Raw genomic sequence first — 20,255 nt, 5'->3', positions numbered from 1 at the left:
CTTAGATACTCTCTTGATTGCGACTGAAATATTTAATGTACTAATCGAGTACAAACATTTTATTTGAATGAACTGAATGTTTTTTCCCTACCCCTTTATGCAACCATAGACAAGCCATAGATGTATAGAAGAAAAATAACCTCACTTTTGGACTACTATTTTTCAAATGAATATTGTTGGAAAAAATTATGCATGAAAGTGTTACTTATTCGATTTATTGAGTGATTGCATTGGAAGTTTAACCAAACAGTTTTGTTTACTTTTTGTTCAAAATGGATTGGAACAGACTTTAATAATAGTGCTTTAGTTACTTAGTAAAATAATGTGAAATCTTATTCTAATTAAATGTGTTAAGAATCTATGAATAGTAGCTGTTTAGATTCATATTATTGTTTTTATGAATTTCAAGGTTTCAATTCAAATTAGCATGTGACAAGCAACTACTCCAAGTACCTGATCTCAAACGCCTCCAGAACACCCAGGCCAGACCCTATTTAGAAAAATTCATTCTGCCAAATTGGTCCTACCGGGAATTCAAACCCGGGACCTTCAGATCCTAAGCCCACATTGCAAACTGTTGAGCCACTGAGGTCGGAAGTTTATTCCATTACAAAATACTCGCATATTTATTCACAAGATTATATTATAAATACTGCAGTTTATAGAGCACATTAGTAAAGTCAATGACAGAATTTCCCAACCTAATCCTAAAGCTAAATCAAATATTATGGACATAAAATGAAGTACACTCACTACGGGTGGTACATTGATGTAGCTCTTGAAATTCTGCACCAGCTTTTTCTCGTTCATTGTATGTAATCAATAGTTACTCTGTTGACCCAGTTACACCTTTCCCAGGAAAGGTTTTCACTTCCACAAGTACACTTTATATTATATTAAGTTGTAAAGACACTGATAATTAATTAAATTAGCGATAATCCGCATGATTTGAACGTATTTCACACAAATTTGATAACAATATCCAGTTCACACCACAATGTTTGTTCACGAATTAATCACGTAGAGTAAAGTTTTTATTTACTCTAATTAGCACCGAGTACTAAAAGAAACATAATTAAATAAGCCTAAAACAGCAAAACACACTGCCGTTCACATAAAACGCAGAAATTAAAGTTTTAATTTACATGCACCAGGTGCCAGCAACGACAGACGACAGATAGTTTCAGTGTGACTAGTTTAAATTGGTAAATTGCAAATTGTTGTTGCTGGTTAATTTCATTGCGCAATAGCTTATTTATAGATATTAAGTAAACAGTAAAAATTGTCGACTACATTTTCGAAGATTTGATTGTTCATTACAAAGATAATCAAGCCATTTATTAATCCATCCTTGCGTTGTTAAGGAAACCAAAATTAAGTTTACGATTACTAATAACGTTTATACTTTTTTCATAATGGCAATGATTCGGCCAAATAGTAGTTCGTTCCACGCATAATAGTGTGTGCTTACAATTATCGTCATATTCTATTTATTGAAATTTATAATTACAATACAATATTATAAAGTAAATTTAAGTAGAAAATCTGAGTTTTCTATTATTTTAATGAAGATCATTTAATTTTTCTTTTAAAAACGTAATTGTAAAATGATTGTTATTATTACGTCATGACATTCACGTACGCCAACAGCGTTACGAGGAACGTAAATTGACTGATTTTCCATGCGCCTCAACTTCATTTTGGAAAAAAGTTGTATTGTGCGTGTATGTCTCAAAAAAATGGCGAATGATAAATTTCTGTTCATTGTTTGATTATATAGCACAATCTTTAGCAACAATTTAGCAACTGTGTCTATTTGTTTGTGTATTTGTGTTGAAAACCTTCCGAGGAATGGCTGACGCCTTGGTAGAGCGGAGGCCCCCCGCTCGCTTCTTTTGCCACAGGTGTAACGTTGAATTTGAAGATGTTTTGCAGGTAAAAGCTTATTATTTTATTACCATCGTGTTCGTATTGTTGGCTTGGCATGGCATGACGTCCTTGGTTTGCCAGGAGCCACTGTCCAAGGTCATCCAACATCGATTTCCTATTGATTCTTTAGGCAAGTTTCGTCGATAAAATATGATGTTTAGGTATGCACGTAGGTGTACCAACACTTTTAATTGGTGCTGCTAGAGTGGAAGTCTTTCATGTGTTCACATCAATGTGCTGGGGTTCTGGTTGAAATTTATTCACTTACAGGTGTAATAACATGGTTTTCATGGTGACATATTGGTTATGATATGATCGATTACTGGAGGTTTTCCTTGTTTATTTATGATTTTAATGGATATGGTCAGGTAAATCTAGATAATATTGTTTAATTTACAAAATTGGTCATCAATATTACACAATTAAGTCCATATCTGTTAAGTTTCTAGAAACATCTAAATCATTAAAAATTGCAAGGAATGATGTGCGATGTGTAGTCCAATTCAAAATCTAATGACATCAAATGAATATTATATATATTTATATATATAGCAGGAAATACCAAACTAACAATGATATCATGCAAATTTAAGTAAATTGATAAGAACAATGCAGTATTGAAAGTGTGACAGGTGCCAACAATTTCACAAGTATTGCTTATAGAGTTATTCATAATGTTGCTAACCAGATTTTTCAAATAACTTTCCCACGGGGATTGGCTTTGGTCATGCAATATTATAATTCACCTTAGGGTTGTCTACTAACTGCAAAACTATTCTTGATTCAATTACTTACCTTACAATGAGTTAGAATAGTATAAGAATTCATATTATTAATAAGGAGCTTCAGAACAAAAACTGCCAAACAGTAGTTTTAGTATGTTTCAGTGAATAATTTATCCATCTGGAACAGCAAGCGCTAAATCCTCTTTCAAAAAATGTTTCAAATGCATGTATCATATGCGACAAATTCTTTTGAATGAGACTAGATTAAATCTAGGGTCAGCATACTAAAGCACATAAGTCAAAAAAGTGCTTCATTTGTTAACATATAACTATATATTTTTTTGTGTTGGAAGTTTAATAACCTCTAGAATAAAGTTCGAAATTTATGAAGTAGCAAATGAATTTGACTTACGTGCTTTAACCGGTAGATGTATTAATTTAAATGAATGATGTTGGATTTTGACTTATGTGCTTTAGTCCGCAGACCCTAGAAATTAGAATTGCAATTTATCAGATTTATCGGTTTTTGTTCCAAAGCTCCTAAAGTAAGAATTCATTTTGTAAGAAAGGTTATTCTATTAAATTTTTTCCTTTGTTATGGAATGTTCTCATTTTGTATGCTTTGTTTTCTTGTTATTGACTTTAGTCATTGTTAAACTTTGACCTCTTATACTGTATGTACATGTTCCTACATCATCAACCCAGTACTAGTTTATTGCTGGATATAGGTCTTCTCTAAGGCAGTCAAAGATTATTTATTCCATAGGTAAAATAAATTTACATTTGAAATCGTCACATTTAAGCTACTGCTCGTTCACTACGCTGACCTCCCTGAGAAGAACGAATTTTGAATCTTTTCAAATAAACTTAAATGCTATGGAATACACTTTGCATCAAATTTGTGTGGATTCTGGAGCCATGTCGTCTTTCCATACATCTTTATCTAACACGTAGTCTTCAATTTTGTAATATGATTTTTTGATCAAAGCTTTGGTAGTTATCCACCACACTGGCATTGATGCGGGCATTCCCACTGCTCCAAACAGTCCCATGTTCCAACTTTTTAAAATAGTTTGTATTGTTACTTCTATCCATTCCCCTCAAGACTCGAAAAGAATTGAAAAAATAAAAAATTATATATCTCAATTTCAGTCTGTAATTATTATACATTATCATTAATTACTTGCTACAGTGTTGTATGTAGTTCCCTTAAAACGATGGAGGGAGCTAAATCACTTTCTCCACTGTCAGACTGGTTGTATAACAGAATAAATACTGTCAAAACAAACATTTTTCAAACAATATCTACTTCATTTTAGTTCAAGAAATTGAATTAACTAATTGCCTATTTTTTGATGATTATTCTTTAAAGTTGCATTTAAAAAAAAGCTTTAATTTTGATGTGCTATTTACTGGTTGTGCAAATTCTCAATTTTTTTTTATAAATCTCATGGTAAAGGAGGAGTACTTACTGCATTACACAACCTTTTAGTTCCATGTTTAGTTTGTGTTGACTATTGACTTGTGAACCCAAGAGAAATTACTATGTAAACAATATTGATGACGATTTATTAATAGATGTGAAAACTTTTTTAAATCCCACTTTTACTTTGTATTGTTTTGTTTCTTTTTATCAAATGGATAAGAATAGATAAAAAAGTAAACAAAAAATACTGACTTATGATTCACTTCCTATTGCAATTTTATGGTAAAACTTTAATTGAATCGCAAAACCTAAGAACTCGATACCCGAATATGGTTTCGGATTTGGGAAGCCTTGCTGCCTAACACACCTATGTTTATTTCAAATACTACATTGTCAATTCCACGATGGGTTCCCTGATAAATCGTTCTTTTTTTTTTTTTTTTTTTATTGTGACTCGGCAAAATGACTGTACCGCGCCTGATGGAAATTACGAATACAGTCCAGAGATGAGAGTAACGGATGGAAAACACAAATATCTTCACTCCGTCACTATCATTTTGCCGGTCTGGCCAAATGCTTCTTCACACTACTTCTATTTTGTAAATCATTACGCAATGAAGCTATCATTCAAATATAAAATCGATTTCGCCTTTTAACACTGTTAACATAACGTTCATTCATAATTTCTAGGATTATACATGCCCATACTGCGCGAGCGGCTTCATCGAGCAACTGGAGAACGAGGCGGAAGCGCCGGCGTCGGGCGACGATTTCAGCGACGCTGATATGAGCAACCTCGATGATATGAGCACCATTGACGAGATGAGCAATCTCGATGACTCAGACGACATGCATCAGGTCAGTCTTTATGCCTTTTCTGCTGTGGCCTTGTTACAGAAGCTACAGTGCAAAATATCTTATGTATTTTGGAAAAATATAGTTAAATATTTTTTTTATGAATTGCTTTAAGACGTTCCAAAATTAACATCCTAGACTAATTAAACTCATTTATTAATTTCATCGGTTAACAAATTGCATATGAAATAGTAAAATTTACAACCTTCAAATTTAAACCCAAATCATACCGCTTACGATAAGAACGGTTCAAAGTACAAAGTGTCAAGCTTGACGTGCTCTTGACTGTACGGACAACGGCACATCAGGCTATACATTTTTGTCCGAAAATCGCCTCCATTGCAACAGAACAAGATACGTCAATGTGTAGCTTGATGTGCTGGCGTGTGTACATAAATACAAAAAACTGGGATTTGCAAGACATTTTTTCAACAACTCCTAACTAAAACCCATCCCACCCTGTATCGTGCCAGGCTCAAAAGTCCCCATTATACTGACAGCATTGCCTCGTTGGACTTCAATGTACACTTGCTGAACCAACCACGACCCAGAGCGGTGATAGCAGCCCCTGTCTCTGAGTCGACGACCCAACTCTTTAAATAAGTCCCGAGCTTCCGAACCCCAGAGCCCCGCCGTCTCGATCGCAACCGGTACGAAGTCGTACATCGGCTCCAAGGCAGAATACGGAACCCGCCACCGCGAAGTTTGTCTTAAGTGGGAGGCAGCAAATGTACTTACGTATGTTGCGTCCCACAGAAAACAGCGACCTTTTCGCCAAGGAACCTATATCAAACCGTCCGGCTTTTTACCGTCGATTCGGCTCAGGCCCTGTACCCTCGTACTCCGTCAGACGTACGTCCGAAACAATTACTGTCAATAAATAAATTTAAAAAAAATTTGCGTAGCACTATCTATGAGAAATCTATGAAAGTGTTTCGTCACCCAGTTAGATACCTTTATAGCTACCAGACCGGGCTAGAGATGTCTAAATTCACTGTAAAATGTCAAATTTATATTGAATTGATATTCAATTATTTTATGTGAAATTACTCCATTAGTTCGTTATAGTTATTAATACAAAAATCGAACAGTCAGAAAAAAATCCTTCGAACCGACGTCTTCTAGCATACAATGCCAGACGCTATACCAACTAAGCAACGGAACGAACCATTTTATTGAAAGTTTATAATTTGACTTCATACAAATATTAAAATGGTGACAAAGTCTGACAGTAGGCGCTACGGCAAAAAAAAAAACCGTTACAACCAAGAACGAAGATCAGGCAACAAACATATTATGGAGAAATTCGTAAGGTCTGCTAACTCGATCGTGCGATAGCCCCGGTTTGGCGAAAATGTCGCTGGTTTGAGTCCAGCCGGATCTTTGTGCTTGTTCAATCTTTTTATCAACCTTTTCAAGGCGAGAGTGAATAGGCATTATTTAGATGTGCACGCTCCATCGTCGACCGTCGTCATTTTCCATCGGGTGAGATGGAGCTCAAATGCGCACTTACATATATTTATATAAAAAAAAAAATGATTTCTTAAGATTTTTATATACCTAAACTGCAATATTGGAGAACATCACATACGTTGTTCCGATCCCGAAGTAATTAACTAAAGCACTTGTGTTATGGAAATTGGAAACAACGACGGTGCCACAAACGCCCAGATCCGATACAATATAGAAAAATTAGTTTCTGCACTGACCCGGCCGGGAATCGAACCCGGGACCTCAGAGTTGGCGACACCATGAAAACCGGTGTGCAAGCCACTCGGCCACGCAGGCCGTCAAACAAAGTAATTGTGTTAACCAAAGTCCAATCTAATATTATTATAAAGTCTATATTACACATATGTTATACACATAACTACTAACTTCATATAAAAATCTCCTATCTCGGTTTTTGAAATTGTTAACAAGCGATAACTGGCTATAGTTATCAATGACGTGGTGTGAATTGCTTCTTTTAGCACTTGTTATCTTTTGGTATATAGTTATTATCAGGTTTCTAATTGTATAGCAGATGCTTGTTAAATCTTTTGGATTGTCTGATGGAATTCGTAAAAGACATAAAAGACAATGATGACTGTAGCTTGAATGTATGTATGTATGTATGTATGTATGTATGTATGTAATAGTTTCGGTTTTTAGTCTCTGTACTTTGCTTATTTTTATTGATTTGTTTTTTTATTGTTTTTATACTATAAGCGATTGCAGTATGAAGTACTGCACTCCTGAAGTTAATAGAAGTTTTAATGAAGTTAATAGAATTTACACTTGAAAACGTCACATTTAAGCTACTGCTCGCTCACTATGCTGACTTCCATGAGAAGAACGATCAAGAAATTCTAGGGATTGCTCTTTTCAAATAAACTTAAATGCTATGGAACACACTTTGAATCAAATTTGTGTGGATTCTGGGAGCCGTGTCGCCTTTGTATACATTTTTATTTAACACGTAGTCTTCAATTTTGTAATATGACTTTTCAATCAAAATATTTTTAATGAAGTTTTTAAACTTAGGGAATTATAATCTTAATATATGCTCCAGAATCTTATTGTAAAAACGTATACAATTCCCCATAAAAGAGTCGTTTACCTTGGTCAGTCGTTTATCATCAGAATTTCACAAATTTTGCTAAAAATCGAGTTATCGCGTAACATACATACAAAAAAAACATACAGTCGAATTGAGAACCTCCCCCTTTTTTTGAAGTCGGTTAAAGTAATTTGTAATATTTTTCCTTTTTACAGAGTACACCGCCAATGTTGAACGATTTAGCATTTCTTATGTCAGGAGGCCGGCTACGGTAAGATATAATATATTTATTAAATTTTATTTATAGATCGTTAGCAAGCACCACGTGATCTGTCTGTAGCATATTCATCATCATTATCTAAATACGGATCTCCTTTAATAAAAAAGCTGAACCCCTTACGTTTTTTTATGTGATGGCAAGTAACGGGACGAACAAGTCGTGCGCCTGATAGTAAGCGACACGCCTGTCTATAACGGTTGCAGTGCCACTCAAAGCTTTAATATGCAAACATCTGAGGGGCACTGACACTGCGCCTGTCACTCTGAGACAGGTTCATAAGTCTCATGTGCCTGTAGTTTCACCAGCACCCTCAAAACTGGAACGCAGTTATGCTGACATTACTGCTTGACGATAGAAATAAGTAGCAGTACTTCCCTGGACGAACTCGTTCACAAGGAGCTCTACGGCTACTAAATAAAAAAAAACTTATTGCGTTGGTGCATTTGAAGTTGTCACTATGAATCGCCGTGTGCTCCAAAAGGGATCGATGAATTTGGGAACACATCGCACGCACACTTGTATGGTGTTTCTATACAAACGAATGACGTGGGATGTTGCAAAAAAATATGTCAATAATGTTTATAGTAATTGATGTTTATCAACAATCATCAAACTATGTATCGACACTGGAAACGTAAAACGTCTAACGTGCATGTGGAAAGCATTATAGAAAACTTTCTAGTTTTCCTTATAACAAATAAATTTTCTTGAAAAAAACACTTTGAATCGCTCTTGTGGAATATTTCCAAGGTTGCTATGTATCTGCTATGGATAGATTAATAAATGTTAAAATTTTAAATTCCGTATTCCAATTCTCACAAAATACCCAGTTTGGGGAATTCCCCACAATTGGCAACTCGCCAAGTCATAGACCAAAAGTTGTTTATGATGTTAGTAATAGGTGTAGTTCTGTGAGGTTATATTTAAAAATAAAATGAAAAGATATTTATTTCTCAACAAAACAACATACACAGTACAGAGAGACTTAAACAGTACAGAGTACCAAAAAACCGACCTCAAAAGTCATTCATTCTCTAGTTTGCCACCCTTAGAGGTGGAATAGTTCTCCAAATTTTCTTAAAATCATTAAAATCGGTTCACAAATGCCTTACTATATGCCAAATGATTTATAGCGTAACATAATACAAAAAAAAACATACTTACAGTCGTTTTCCTCCTTTTTTTGAAGTCGGTTAAAAACTAATAGAAAATACCATTGTGTGGTGTGGACAAAAAGGTTAAAGACTCAGCTTAGCTGATTTTCAGACTTGACCTGTAGCTAGCTGCACAAAACTAATATGCAGAGTGTACCAAGTAATAACCTACCTTAAGTAATAACTAGTAATAAGTTAAAATTTAAAGGCTGTCCCTGTAAAGTTTTTTATTTATTTATTACTTTAAGATTTAAAATTTTGTTCTGCTAGGGGTTCTGTATAGATAGGAGTCCTAGCTTACACCGTTTTTTAATATATTGTGTTATATGGGCTTGCAGTGGTGCTGGGCGGCGGGAGACATTGATGGAACAGCTGGTGTGGATGATAGGAGGCGCGCGGCCCGGCACTGGCGCGGTCGCCGCCGGTGCGCCTTTCGTGCTCGTGGGTGCACCCGGCGACTACGTCTTTGGCGGAGAGGGTATGTTTTATACACACAAGGAGTATTGTCATTGTCAAATAAATTGACTACAAACAATTTGACATCACCCACGGTTACTTTAGCAGTGATAACTATCATAAATCGCGCACAACCCATGAATAAAATATTCGATCATTGTAAACTACGCAGGGGCAGTGCGCCAAATCAACAATGCCCGGGCTGTTCTGGGGGTCTACTCTCGATCTCCGTCCGACATCCGTCCGAAACAATTACTGCCAAATAAGTAATATTCGACACAATTAAAAGACAAGTATCAAGAATGAAGCTTCATTCGCATCACGCGTCTTTTTATTTGGTCAAGTATTGCTTATTTGACAGTAATTGTTTTGGACGGATGTCGAGAGTACACACCCTGACTCTAGAATTTTGTTGTTCAGTCTCACAGTGTATTTTTTTCAGTACAGTTTACAAAAGTGATACTTGAAATGCAATTTTTTTTATTGACATTTGGATCTTGGATCTCCATCATAAGCGTCGACCGTGGCTAGCGATAGATAGTAATATAAATAATAGTCTTTGTTTGGAGTTGTGTAATCTAAGTCAAACTAAAATTATTTATTATTATTAAGTCCTGAATCGTAAGAAGAGTTCATGGTAAGGCCTCAGCTGTCATTAGTCAGATTTAGTAGGCTATTATAGCGTATGTATTTTCGATTTTGTATCAGAGTGATGTATCTGTTACGTAGTAACTACTAAGTAATCTGTGACGATACTTATTGAAGTTTATGCTTCATGTAGCGACCACCGCACTCCGGAAGTCGGGAGCGTCGAACATGTTTCGTAATTTTTAGGAGAAACTGCTCTCCTTCCAGGTGTATGTGGACAGGTAAGGAAGCGAGCCTGCAAGCAGTATTAATTTAGTAACAAACAAATTGGAATGTGTAGTGAACTTGGCCACACATCGAGCTATATAAAGATCACGTTTTTTAACTACAAGTTTATAACGCAAATAACGTACAATTACAACAAAAATGTTTGCACTCTTTGTATATATCTTTAGTTATGGCCCACTACACCTGATATGTGTTATTACCAGTAATTGGAATTGAGGTAGTTTGCTAAACTACAGAATAATGGAAATTCCCTTCTACAACCCCGGGACTTCTCGGAACTGATTGTATTTCAATATGCAGATTATGTTTATTTTTTAAATGACTTAAGTATTTTAATACGTAACTACCTAAAGAAACAATTATTTTATTGATTAACATTTGAGTACAAATTAGTATTTCCCGTTAAGTATTTGCTATAAATCATTATCTCAATAAATAATATTGTAGTTCTGTTGCTATAGGTATGAGTACCTATAGCAACAGAACTACAGTATTACAGAACTACCGTATTAAAATACTTTAGCTATTTAAAAAAATAAACATGAGATAACTATATCTTGGAATGTTTAGAAAATAAACAGTAAAAAAGAATATACGCGTTGATGACGAAATATGTATGTCCATATTAAGAAAACGTTCATACTTTAGGCAAATTAACTGCCTCAATTCCGATCACTACTGATTATTACAGACAAGTTTCTATGAATGAAATGGAATTTAATTTTAATTGCGAGAAAGTACCAGTCAAGCATAAACAAGTACATGAGACGATTTACTGTATCAGGTCTAGACGCGGTGGTGACGCAGCTACTAGGACAATTGGAGAATGCGGGCCCGCCGCCGCTGCCGCGGGACCAGATCGCCGCCATTCCCAACGAACCCGTCACCGCCGAGCAGGCCGCTACTAACACTTCTTGCTCCGTATGCTGGGAGGCTTTCACAATCGGTACGTACCTCCCTGCCATTCACATCTTCCCTGTTCCATCTCCGGTTCGCAAGAGAACACCCGATTAGTTGTCACCCTTGATATTATATGATGTTTAAATTTAAAGTCTATTAAAGAGTACCAATTAATAACCTGGGGGCCTACTATGAGCTCTTAGAGCATTCCTATTTAAGCCTGTAAGTTGGATTGCCTGTCAAATTCGTACTATGACCTCTCAAAAACAATTCACTGTCCATGCAGTTTACGTTCCCCATTCGAAATCCGTTCACCTTTTCTTTCATAGCAAAGTCGTATCATGACGTGCCACTTGCCATGCAAGTAGAGATCTCGTCTGTAAAAATAAGCAATTCAAAAAGGTTACTCCGTGACTAACTTTTTTAGATTTTGTTACATTTTTAAGAAATTTTGTTTAAGTTTTATTATATTCTCAGTTTCATAATTATTTGTTATCTCTAAAAGCTATATAGCTAATTGTCAATAAATAAATACTATAAACTATTGAGCGCTTCTTGAAAATTTTAGTTCGAGTTCCCAATCTTTAAAGTACCTTTTGTTGATAAATTATTGGCATGAATGTTATTGCAATTTTTAAATGGAATTTTAATAATTGTATTGACCGAAAATCGAAAAATAACTTTTAAATAGTGCCAAATTTGATTTCATGGTACGTTCCAATTATGTTATCAAATTACAAACTCACCTTATTAATTTAAATGATTGAAAATGACATGTAATTTTGTCGTACGACAAATTGTAAAGTACCTATGCTTGGAAAGTTGTCGATATTACAAAACAACTTAGTAAGTATAATCAATAATAAAATTAATGAAAAAAATTAATTATTCTCATTTTCAACACAATCTGTTAATAGTGCTTGCTCCCATGATAGTAACATCTGTCTATTTCTTTCATATGATTTAGTATGTAGTTCCATCTCGCTCTTGTTAGATGTCAGCTAGCAAGCCAGAGACAATAATTAACATTGAAAAAGTAAAACTCATCATCCTGTCATGTCATTCCAGTTCAACTTTGTGTAGGTCATGATACGAATTTAAGCAATTCAGTTTTACCACGTCAAGTGAATTGCACGGAACTTCGCTGGCTGCATAAAAGCTCATAGTAGGCCCCCTGTACATTTCTTCGTTGTAATTTCGCGGCATAAATTGGAGACGACGTGTTTTTCAGGCGAGACGATATCGCGGCTAGACTGCGGGCACATCTTCCACTCGACGTGCATCTCGCCGTGGCTGCAGCTGCACGCCACGTGCCCCATCTGCCGGCGCTCGCTGCTGCCGGCCGCGCCCGCCGACGCCGAGCCGCCGCCCAGCGACTCGTCCGCGCCCTCCGACACCTCCACCAGTACGTAGCCGCGCAGGCCCGCCCCCGGTACCTATCCGCTCTTTATCGTGCTCGCACGCGACGGCGACGTTTTCGCACTGGACCGTTCTAGTTAAGTTAGACGCTCGTTCGGCTCGGGGTGTCCGGTTCCGAGAATATAACCCCGCTTCATCTTGTGCCCGCAGGCCGCGAGTGAGCTGCGGCGTCGACGCGCGTAGCCGGGTTCATAGGTAGGTCGCTAGACTTTCGATTGTACACGTTCGTTAGCTTCCTAGTTCCGCCTTCGCTCCTCGACGATTCGAGCCGGTTTTTGGTTGCGGTAAACGCCACGTTACTTTTTGTTTGACGTCACCATCGAGTACATATTACTAGAAATAGAGACGAAATGTCATTTAATTTGTTTGAAAACTATTATAAACCATATCAGTACTGTGACAACTCCCTCCGATTGGCCAGCCCGAATTCGAAACAATTGACGGGTGTCGTCAATTGTTTCACTTCAAATCGACCAGTTTAACTTGAACTTTGCTATTATGGACGAAAATTGCAAAATTACTTATTTAATATTTAATTACCGATGAAATGGGATTCCGTTTGTTTTGCAATTAGATGTTTTGCTGTTATTACCACACCACCGAATAGAACAGCACGGCATTGAGAGATATTACAATAAATACAGAATATTTTTTGCAATATACGGAGACATACACTATATTTCTATATTTCAATGCAAACGGGAGTTGATATTGTGTTGCCAGGAATATTATGGCCCTTATTTCGTCTCTACTTCTGGTTGCACACTCGATGGACGTCACTGACCCCGCATCGATCGACCTCGGCACGCGGCGGCTCGGTCCGAGGGGGCCGGCGCGGGCGATCAGTTTGGCGGTTGGTTGCAGCGTCGCTGGCGCGCGCGGTGCTGCGCGGCGCGGGCGAGCCGGCGCGGCGGCCGCGGCGCTGGGCGGGCGCGTCCAGCTCGTCGTCGTCGGCGTTCTCGGCGGCGACGGGCGCGCCGCGCTCCAGCTCGTCGTCCAGCTCGTCCACGTCGTCGCTGGACTCGGCGCGCAGCAGCGAGCGCGACGCCGACGCCAGCCCGCACTCGCGGTACAACATGGACATCGACTTCGACTAGCCGCCGCAGTGCCCGTGCCGAGTGAGTGACAGTGAGTGCCAGTGCGGACGGTCCCGCGCCCACGCGCGAATCCGAGGGTCCCGCGGCGCCGAGGCCTCGACTAAATTCCCGTTTCCGTTGCGAAATTCTAGTGAATCGGAAGGAGCGATCGCGCTCCCGGCGTCGTGTCCGAGTTTTCAATTAGTCATTTATATCGACGAAGATAAGAGTGTGGTTCACCGGCGAGGCATACACGAGTATCCCGCCGAAGCGCGCGCGGACACTGCACCCCGTGAAATGCACCTACCGGGTTGCCTAGATATTGTTGCGATTGTCCCTCGTCCCAGGAGCAAGACGTCGAAGTCGTGTGCCTTTGATTTATTACAACGTACAACGTTAGTGTACTTCAACAACACTAAATTTCTGTGTGAATTCAAGCTCTTCGGCCCGGTGTGTTGCCAACCATCAATGACGCTCTAAACACGATTTAATTATGTAAGTGATCATTCATCACCATTTGAATTTGATTTGATAGGCAAATAATTCTCATTCTGCAATTTACATGTCATGTCATCTTGCTGAGCGCCATTTTTGCACTAAGCGAGCACACCGGGCCTTGCAAAACGTTACTCCTATAATATTCTTTGATGTAAATTTTGTAAATATCTGTTAGTGATATAAGTATCAGTTACTGATATTTTTGGGCTACCTAATAATTAGTCCAAATATTTAGACATGAATGGAGTGAAGTTCACTTTTACGCCGACTTTTCTTATAAAGTTTTTTATAAAGGGGTTTGTATAAGTCTGAGTTGATGTAGAAAAGTTCTGGATTGATTATTTAATATTTATTTATAGAATGTGACTTTAATCTAATTGTGTTTATTTGCTTGGGAAAGTGTGACTTGTGACGAATTACAGCAAGAAAAATAACATTGATTTTATAAAAATCGATTTCGTTATTTCCGTGCCGGAGCCTGCCGACGTTTACCAAAGCCGTGATCGAGATTTAAAATAGATAACATGACACAAAACATATAAAAAATAAAAGTTATTGATGTCTTTCTGTTAGCATTTATTTGTGTTTTGCTAACCCTTATCGATTTTTATATCACCACTGCCTGGTGAAAACTGAAGACTAGTAGCTAGAAGCGATAACACGGTGGTGGTGACTATCTCGTGTTATAAATGTAAGTTATAATCTACTACACGATAAAGCTAATTCATACACGTCAACCTGTACGCATAAAATTGTGTATATTTATATAACTTTTCAGATAATTTCACTTTGAAAAGTTCATCTAACATCGTGTTTGTCGCTCCATGTTACTCTGCACTCTTTGCGAGTGATATTTTGTTTGCTCAATGTTATTTTCCCAATTTTCAGAACGACTTTTTCTGTAGATTGTTTATGAATGTGGCAGTATTTATTTTTTAGTAAATAACATTAATAAGAATCAATAATAGTTTGTGTCAAAAAATGTGGCACCCTGGGCCTATGCCTACAAAAAAATAATCATATTAATATTGCTTTACCAAAAATGCTCTATAAATACTATAGACGAAAAAACAAGTTAATCAATTTATATCGGGTGAAAAAGAAATGAACTTGAGTTGAAAATTCGCTGTGACTTGTTGATATTTTTATTAGTAACTTAATTACTTCACGTGTTTGTGAGATCTAGTAATTGTATCTCGAATGACTGGTATAATATTTAAGTCGTTACTAATTTACTGCTGTTTAACTCTGTCCTATTACAAGCTAGTAACGATAGGAAGAGGTCCCCCTCCATTGTGTAACATTCCAATGTTACACAACACTTCATGAGTTGCGAGTGAAAAAACTACAGGAACATTCCTGTGTTATCTGTGAGAGTATTTTTATAGATAGAATATTTTATTTAAATACAAGTTAGTGTCGGCTTTTACGTACCACATAGAAGTAAAAGAAATTCTTCGGCTGCACACTCTATTTGTTTTTATAATAGGCCTTTTCATTCTCTATACTTACATAACTTGCAATAGAATAGCAAATATCGTAAGTTCCTATAGTCATAGATGTACATTTTGGTGTTGATTGAAGCACATTTCACCAGACAATAGTAGTTGATCTCCATGATAATCAAGCCTCTGCCTGCATTCGACAAAGAGCGCAGTTCTTTCACATAATGTAAATACAAAGTAAATTATTGGTGAAATATTGAACAAGATATATGTCAAATTTTAGACCCGCTTGGGTCTACGACTGAACTTTCAAGTGCTCACTTGAGGTGAAATTTGATAGTGTGATCTTGTCATCACCTGGCTGTACAAATATGTGGTTTAAATTGTAAGTGCTCGCTACACAAGTGACGTCATGTCTCTGTTGATTTGGAGGCGACCAGAATATAGATTCATATATATAATAATTAAATCCTAATAACGTTGTGCCGGTGTTATGAAAAAGATGTTAAGTACTAGTTTTAATTATTTAAGGCTATTATGTGTTTTCTACTTTACTGAAGATGGAAAAAATTTATACTTTAAAATTAAATATGAATGTGTAGCAGGTCCTACTATACATTGAACTTAAGTTGTAGTCTAGGCTTACAAATCTAAATTGCAAATCTTGTATATTTACGAAGCCTCTTATTAGAGCGGTTAAACACGGCCACATTCGCAACGCAAGCGCGCGACTGCATCAATACAAACGCACGATTGCATCGCTACTCTTGGGATGTATAGGCGATTGCATTTGCGCGTTTGTATAGATGCAGTCGCGCGTTTGCGTCGATACGCCTATAAATCGCAAGTGTAGCGATGCTATAGCTGCTTTAGCTTTAGTCGTGTGTAACCACTCTTAGGTTCTTGAACAGGTAATCCAGAAAGTTTATTTCGGATGTTGATTACTGTCGTTTAAAACTGAACTTTCGACTGTAATTAAAATTATTGGAGTAATATAAAATTGCATTACATAATTTTTTTGTGAAATTACTCCACTAGTTTTATAATTATTAATACAAACATCGAACACTACAATTCCTTCGAAATTACAGAATTCAGTATCTGTCAGATCGAAGGAATGTAATATTATTTTAAAATCTTTCCAAATAACTAAAGAAAGAATACGTTGTTTGTATTGGTCAGTAGAATGTCAATTAAAAATATAGGCTTTCAAAAAAGTGTACAGTTCAGTCTCTTCCCATGTAAACTACAAGTAATTGCAAAGCAAAAATACACCTTTGGCAAGAAGAGATGAACGTGGAATGTTGATATTGAAAGTTATTCAGGTCGATTCAGAATTTCACTCTTGTTAGTAATTAACTTCCATCGAATTTGTAAATCAAGTCCATTACAGTGGGGATAATACGACTCACTTCTGACCACGGAAACAGTCTTTAGGGTTGAACAGTATTCGGCGTTGTATCTATATATTGTAAAGGTAAAATATCAAAGGCCATTGATCGGTATTTTTTCAATACTTTTTTGTACCTTTTTTATAACACCTGTGCATTTGACAAAAACCATTATGTTTTAAAATGCAAGTAGAACCTTCCAAATGGATTTCGTGGTGTATTTTTTTTATTTAAAAATTAATTGATATGGAACTTTGTCACACTAGATTTTGCAATTTGTACATAATGTCGAAGTTATGTCCTATAAGTATATAAGTAACCAAGATGTAACTGAACGTGTGGCCTTATGTACAATGTAAGAACTAAACAGTTTGTTATTGTCATAGTTTCATATCAAAATAACTAATTTTGACAAACTTTTTGTTACATAAGATGTATACAAGATAGATGTAGCAGTTTGTAAAAACGTAAAAATTACTAAGAAAGTGTAAATGTTAATTAATAATAAATTTAATGTAAAGTTTTCAAAATAAATACAGGCATATTAATAAGTGGCGTTACTTATTTACCGGTTTGTAATTTTACGTATGGAATATAGAGTTTTAACAGTTAAATATAAAAATCACTTGTACAAGGTAACATCGAAGTTTCTCCCGTAGTTACCTTCTTAGAATGCGTTGTGTGCATAGTTTGCACCGCATATAAAGTTTGATGAACCATAACGAGTTTGTTAATGGAATCCTGAGAATGTATTTGAAAAAAAAAAAAAAATTAAATTGAACGGAAAGTACCAGGCGGTCATCGGCAGGTAGGCAATTAGGGGCACCGGCAGATGTGCGAACACGTGCGTCGCCCGCTGCCGTTGCGGGCTGACCTTACTATCGTGGTCCTTCGAAACCGATTAAAAATACAACACTCCATAAAACCGGGCCCGGAAATTCTTGAACCTTTTATTTACGAATTTTTGGAAATGTTTATTTATAGATTTCCTTCACATAAACGAGTAATAAGGGAAGGGTATAAAAATCGTATGTAAGTATAAATATTGGATTTCGACCTAGGTCTGTCCTTACGTAAGTAAAAACCTTTGACGACGTGGGCGTTCGATATAAAACGAGGTAAACACCCTCTCTGGCATGTTGATTCACAGCGTCATTTTATAGATAGAATTTTAATAGCCATGACCCTGAATAATGCGACAAGCGGTGAGCGCAAAACGACAAAACTAAGTTATGTCTTTGACCCGCACGGGTAAACAAAACGAACGGTGCGCGGGCGCCGCAATTACGACCAAGGTGCGCACGCAGCTGACTCCTGCACCTGCCGCCATCTTTAAACATTTCTTTTCTTTAGCTTTTTTTCGCCAGAGTTATTGGCCTATTTTTTATGGCGCAAGCTGTTGAGCCATCTGACGCCCGTATGTATAAAATCCTTTGTTGCCGACCGATGACTGGAAGAAGGATTTCTCGAGGCTAGGATAATGAGGATCGCAGCTGCCTCGAATTAAAAGGTTCAGACCAGGTGTGGGAGTCCACGTGGATGTTTAAATCTTTTTACAATCACGTAGGTGTTCATAGTTTGTCTGTTTTGTTATAAGGAAGTTCACATATTCGGGTCTTTTGTTATTGCGAATTGTTCGTTTAGTATGCGTCATCTTTATAGAATAGCAGTAACTACGTATTATTTTCTTTGAAAGCTAAGGTTATTTTTATTATGATCTGACCTTCTGTGTGGTGAATGTAACTTTTCAACCGTTTCTTACGATGACGACATGAAATGTGAATGCACTTGTGTAGGGGCTATTAGTTTCGTAAAAGCGAACATGGTCGTCACCTGCCTTCCGTGCCGAACCGACTTTCCTGTAATTACCATTAATATTATACGAATTACCTTTATTTATGAAACAAAGCAGTCCGTTTACAATGTTGTTACATTGGTTAAAATTTTAACCAAATTATTGACCGTTCACGTTTTTTTCCAGTTTTGATTAAACAACGCCTTAGAGCCACGCCGATGGCTACCATGTCTTTGTAAGTTGTATTTATTCGCCCGGTTTCTTTGGCTTATTGAAGAATATGCAATTTAATGACATGAGTGGTCTCTGTAAGTACTGTATACCTAAACAGCTTTGTAGATTATCTAAGAATCTTAAATATATTTTAAATAAATTTATTAAATTAATTTTACTCCACAAAGGTCACCCCACTAAAGTATAAAAAAATCATGCCCACGGCGGCGGCGTACAGAAATTACAAAATTGGCTTGATTTATAGAAAAATTGTACTTTACAATGGTATGAGTTACTGTGGGTACGGGGAATTATGGAATAAAAAAAAAATTATATAAAAAACGTATGTTGGTGCAAAATATTTGAGTGTTTTGTATTTATTGTTTATCACCCAGATAACGAGTTCGGTTCTATTCCTGCTACATCAGACCGCGCCCGCGCTCGAGTGTAACGACATTTATTTTGACAGAAAGTCTGACATTATCCTAATTAGGGTTTCCACACAATTAAAATTATGTTTAATATCAAATCTTTATTGCCATGTTACATGTTAACCCCGAAGATTTTCAAATATTTCTTACATAAAATAAAAAGTGGTTTATAACCCCATACTTTAAAACTATAATAAAATGTGGTTTTTGTACGCAATCATCCAGGAACCGGGTCAGATTATGAGCCATGATCTTTAGGTTGCAATTATTTGGTATAAATTCGGTAGGATATTAGAAACTAAACTGTATAGATTATGAGATCTATGGTCTTAGGTTTTCATATTTCTCAGCTCGCACTTATTGCTTTTTAAATTTAATTATCATCTAGAGAGAATTAAAATGGAGTTTACAATTTGACAGAGATGTTAATGTAAATACTTTAAATTATTTATATTTAAAGAAGCAATAAGGTTTAAGTGTATAAAGATACGTGTTTGTGCGAGTATGTATGTGGAAGGTGTTGATTGATTACATTTATTTCCATAATTACGATTGCACTTAAAATTTTAATGTCTATATAATTTAGCAGTAGAGCTCCTTGTGAAGAGTTCGTCTAGGGAAGTACTGCCAGTTTACCCACTTCTGCGCAGTAATGTGTGCATTACTTCGTTCCGGTTTGGAAGGGTAAGGGTGCTGGTGAAATTACAGACACTTTATGCCTCAGGGTGACTAAGATCTTTGCGATTTAAAGCTCTGAGTGACACTGCAACTGTTATGGATAGGCGCGTCGCTTACCACCAGGCCCACGATTGTTCGTTCCGTCACTTGGCATCTATAAAAAAAT

At 36.7% G+C, this 20,255-nt stretch overlaps 2 protein-coding genes across 2 annotated transcripts in view; one reads left to right on the top strand and one right to left on the bottom strand.

Moving 5' to 3' along the window:
- Positions 1-825, bottom strand: part of LOC113234880 (myotubularin-related protein 10-B) — a 61,357-nt gene extending 60,532 nt beyond the window's left edge. The window contains exon 1 of the mRNA XM_026470402.1: positions 754-825. Coding sequence (XP_026326187.1) covers positions 754-810 — 57 coding nt within the window. The 5' untranslated portion in view covers positions 811-825. The remainder of the gene's footprint in view (positions 1-753) is intronic.
- An 865-nt stretch (positions 826-1,690) lies between these two features.
- Positions 1,691-14,402, top strand: LOC113234879 (E3 ubiquitin-protein ligase RNF115-like). Its single transcript, XM_026470401.1, has 8 exons — positions 1,691-1,935; positions 4,771-4,938; positions 7,693-7,748; positions 9,250-9,389; positions 11,028-11,189; positions 12,375-12,555; positions 12,803-12,846; positions 13,286-14,402. Exons 1-8 carry the CDS (start codon positions 1,852-1,854, stop codon positions 13,657-13,659), a joined length of 1,209 nt encoding a protein of 402 aa, XP_026326186.1. The 5' UTR covers positions 1,691-1,851; the 3' UTR covers positions 13,660-14,402.
- Positions 14,403-20,255: the final 5,853 nt, after the last annotated feature.

This window comes from Hyposmocoma kahamanoa, unplaced genomic scaffold (genome assembly GCF_003589595.1).
Source record: "Hyposmocoma kahamanoa isolate Upper Pololo Valley unplaced genomic scaffold, ASM358959v1 86, whole genome shotgun sequence".
NCBI lineage: Eukaryota > Metazoa > Arthropoda > Insecta > Lepidoptera > Cosmopterigidae > Hyposmocoma > Hyposmocoma kahamanoa.
This window is presented reverse-complemented; position numbering and strand designations above follow the sequence as displayed.

Excerpts from the sequence above, each read along its gene's own strand:
- LOC113234879 (XM_026470401.1), top strand. The coding sequence starts at position 1,852 with ATGGCTGACGCCTTGGTAGAGCGGAGGCCCCCCGCTCGCTTCTTTTGC. Across the intron at positions 9,390-11,027 it reads CTACGTCTTTGGCGGAGAGG|GTCTAGACGCGGTGGTGACG; the intron begins GTATGTTTTATA and ends TTACTGTATCAG. Across the intron at positions 11,190-12,374 it reads CTGGGAGGCTTTCACAATCG|GCGAGACGATATCGCGGCTA; the intron begins GTACGTACCTCC and ends CGTGTTTTTCAG.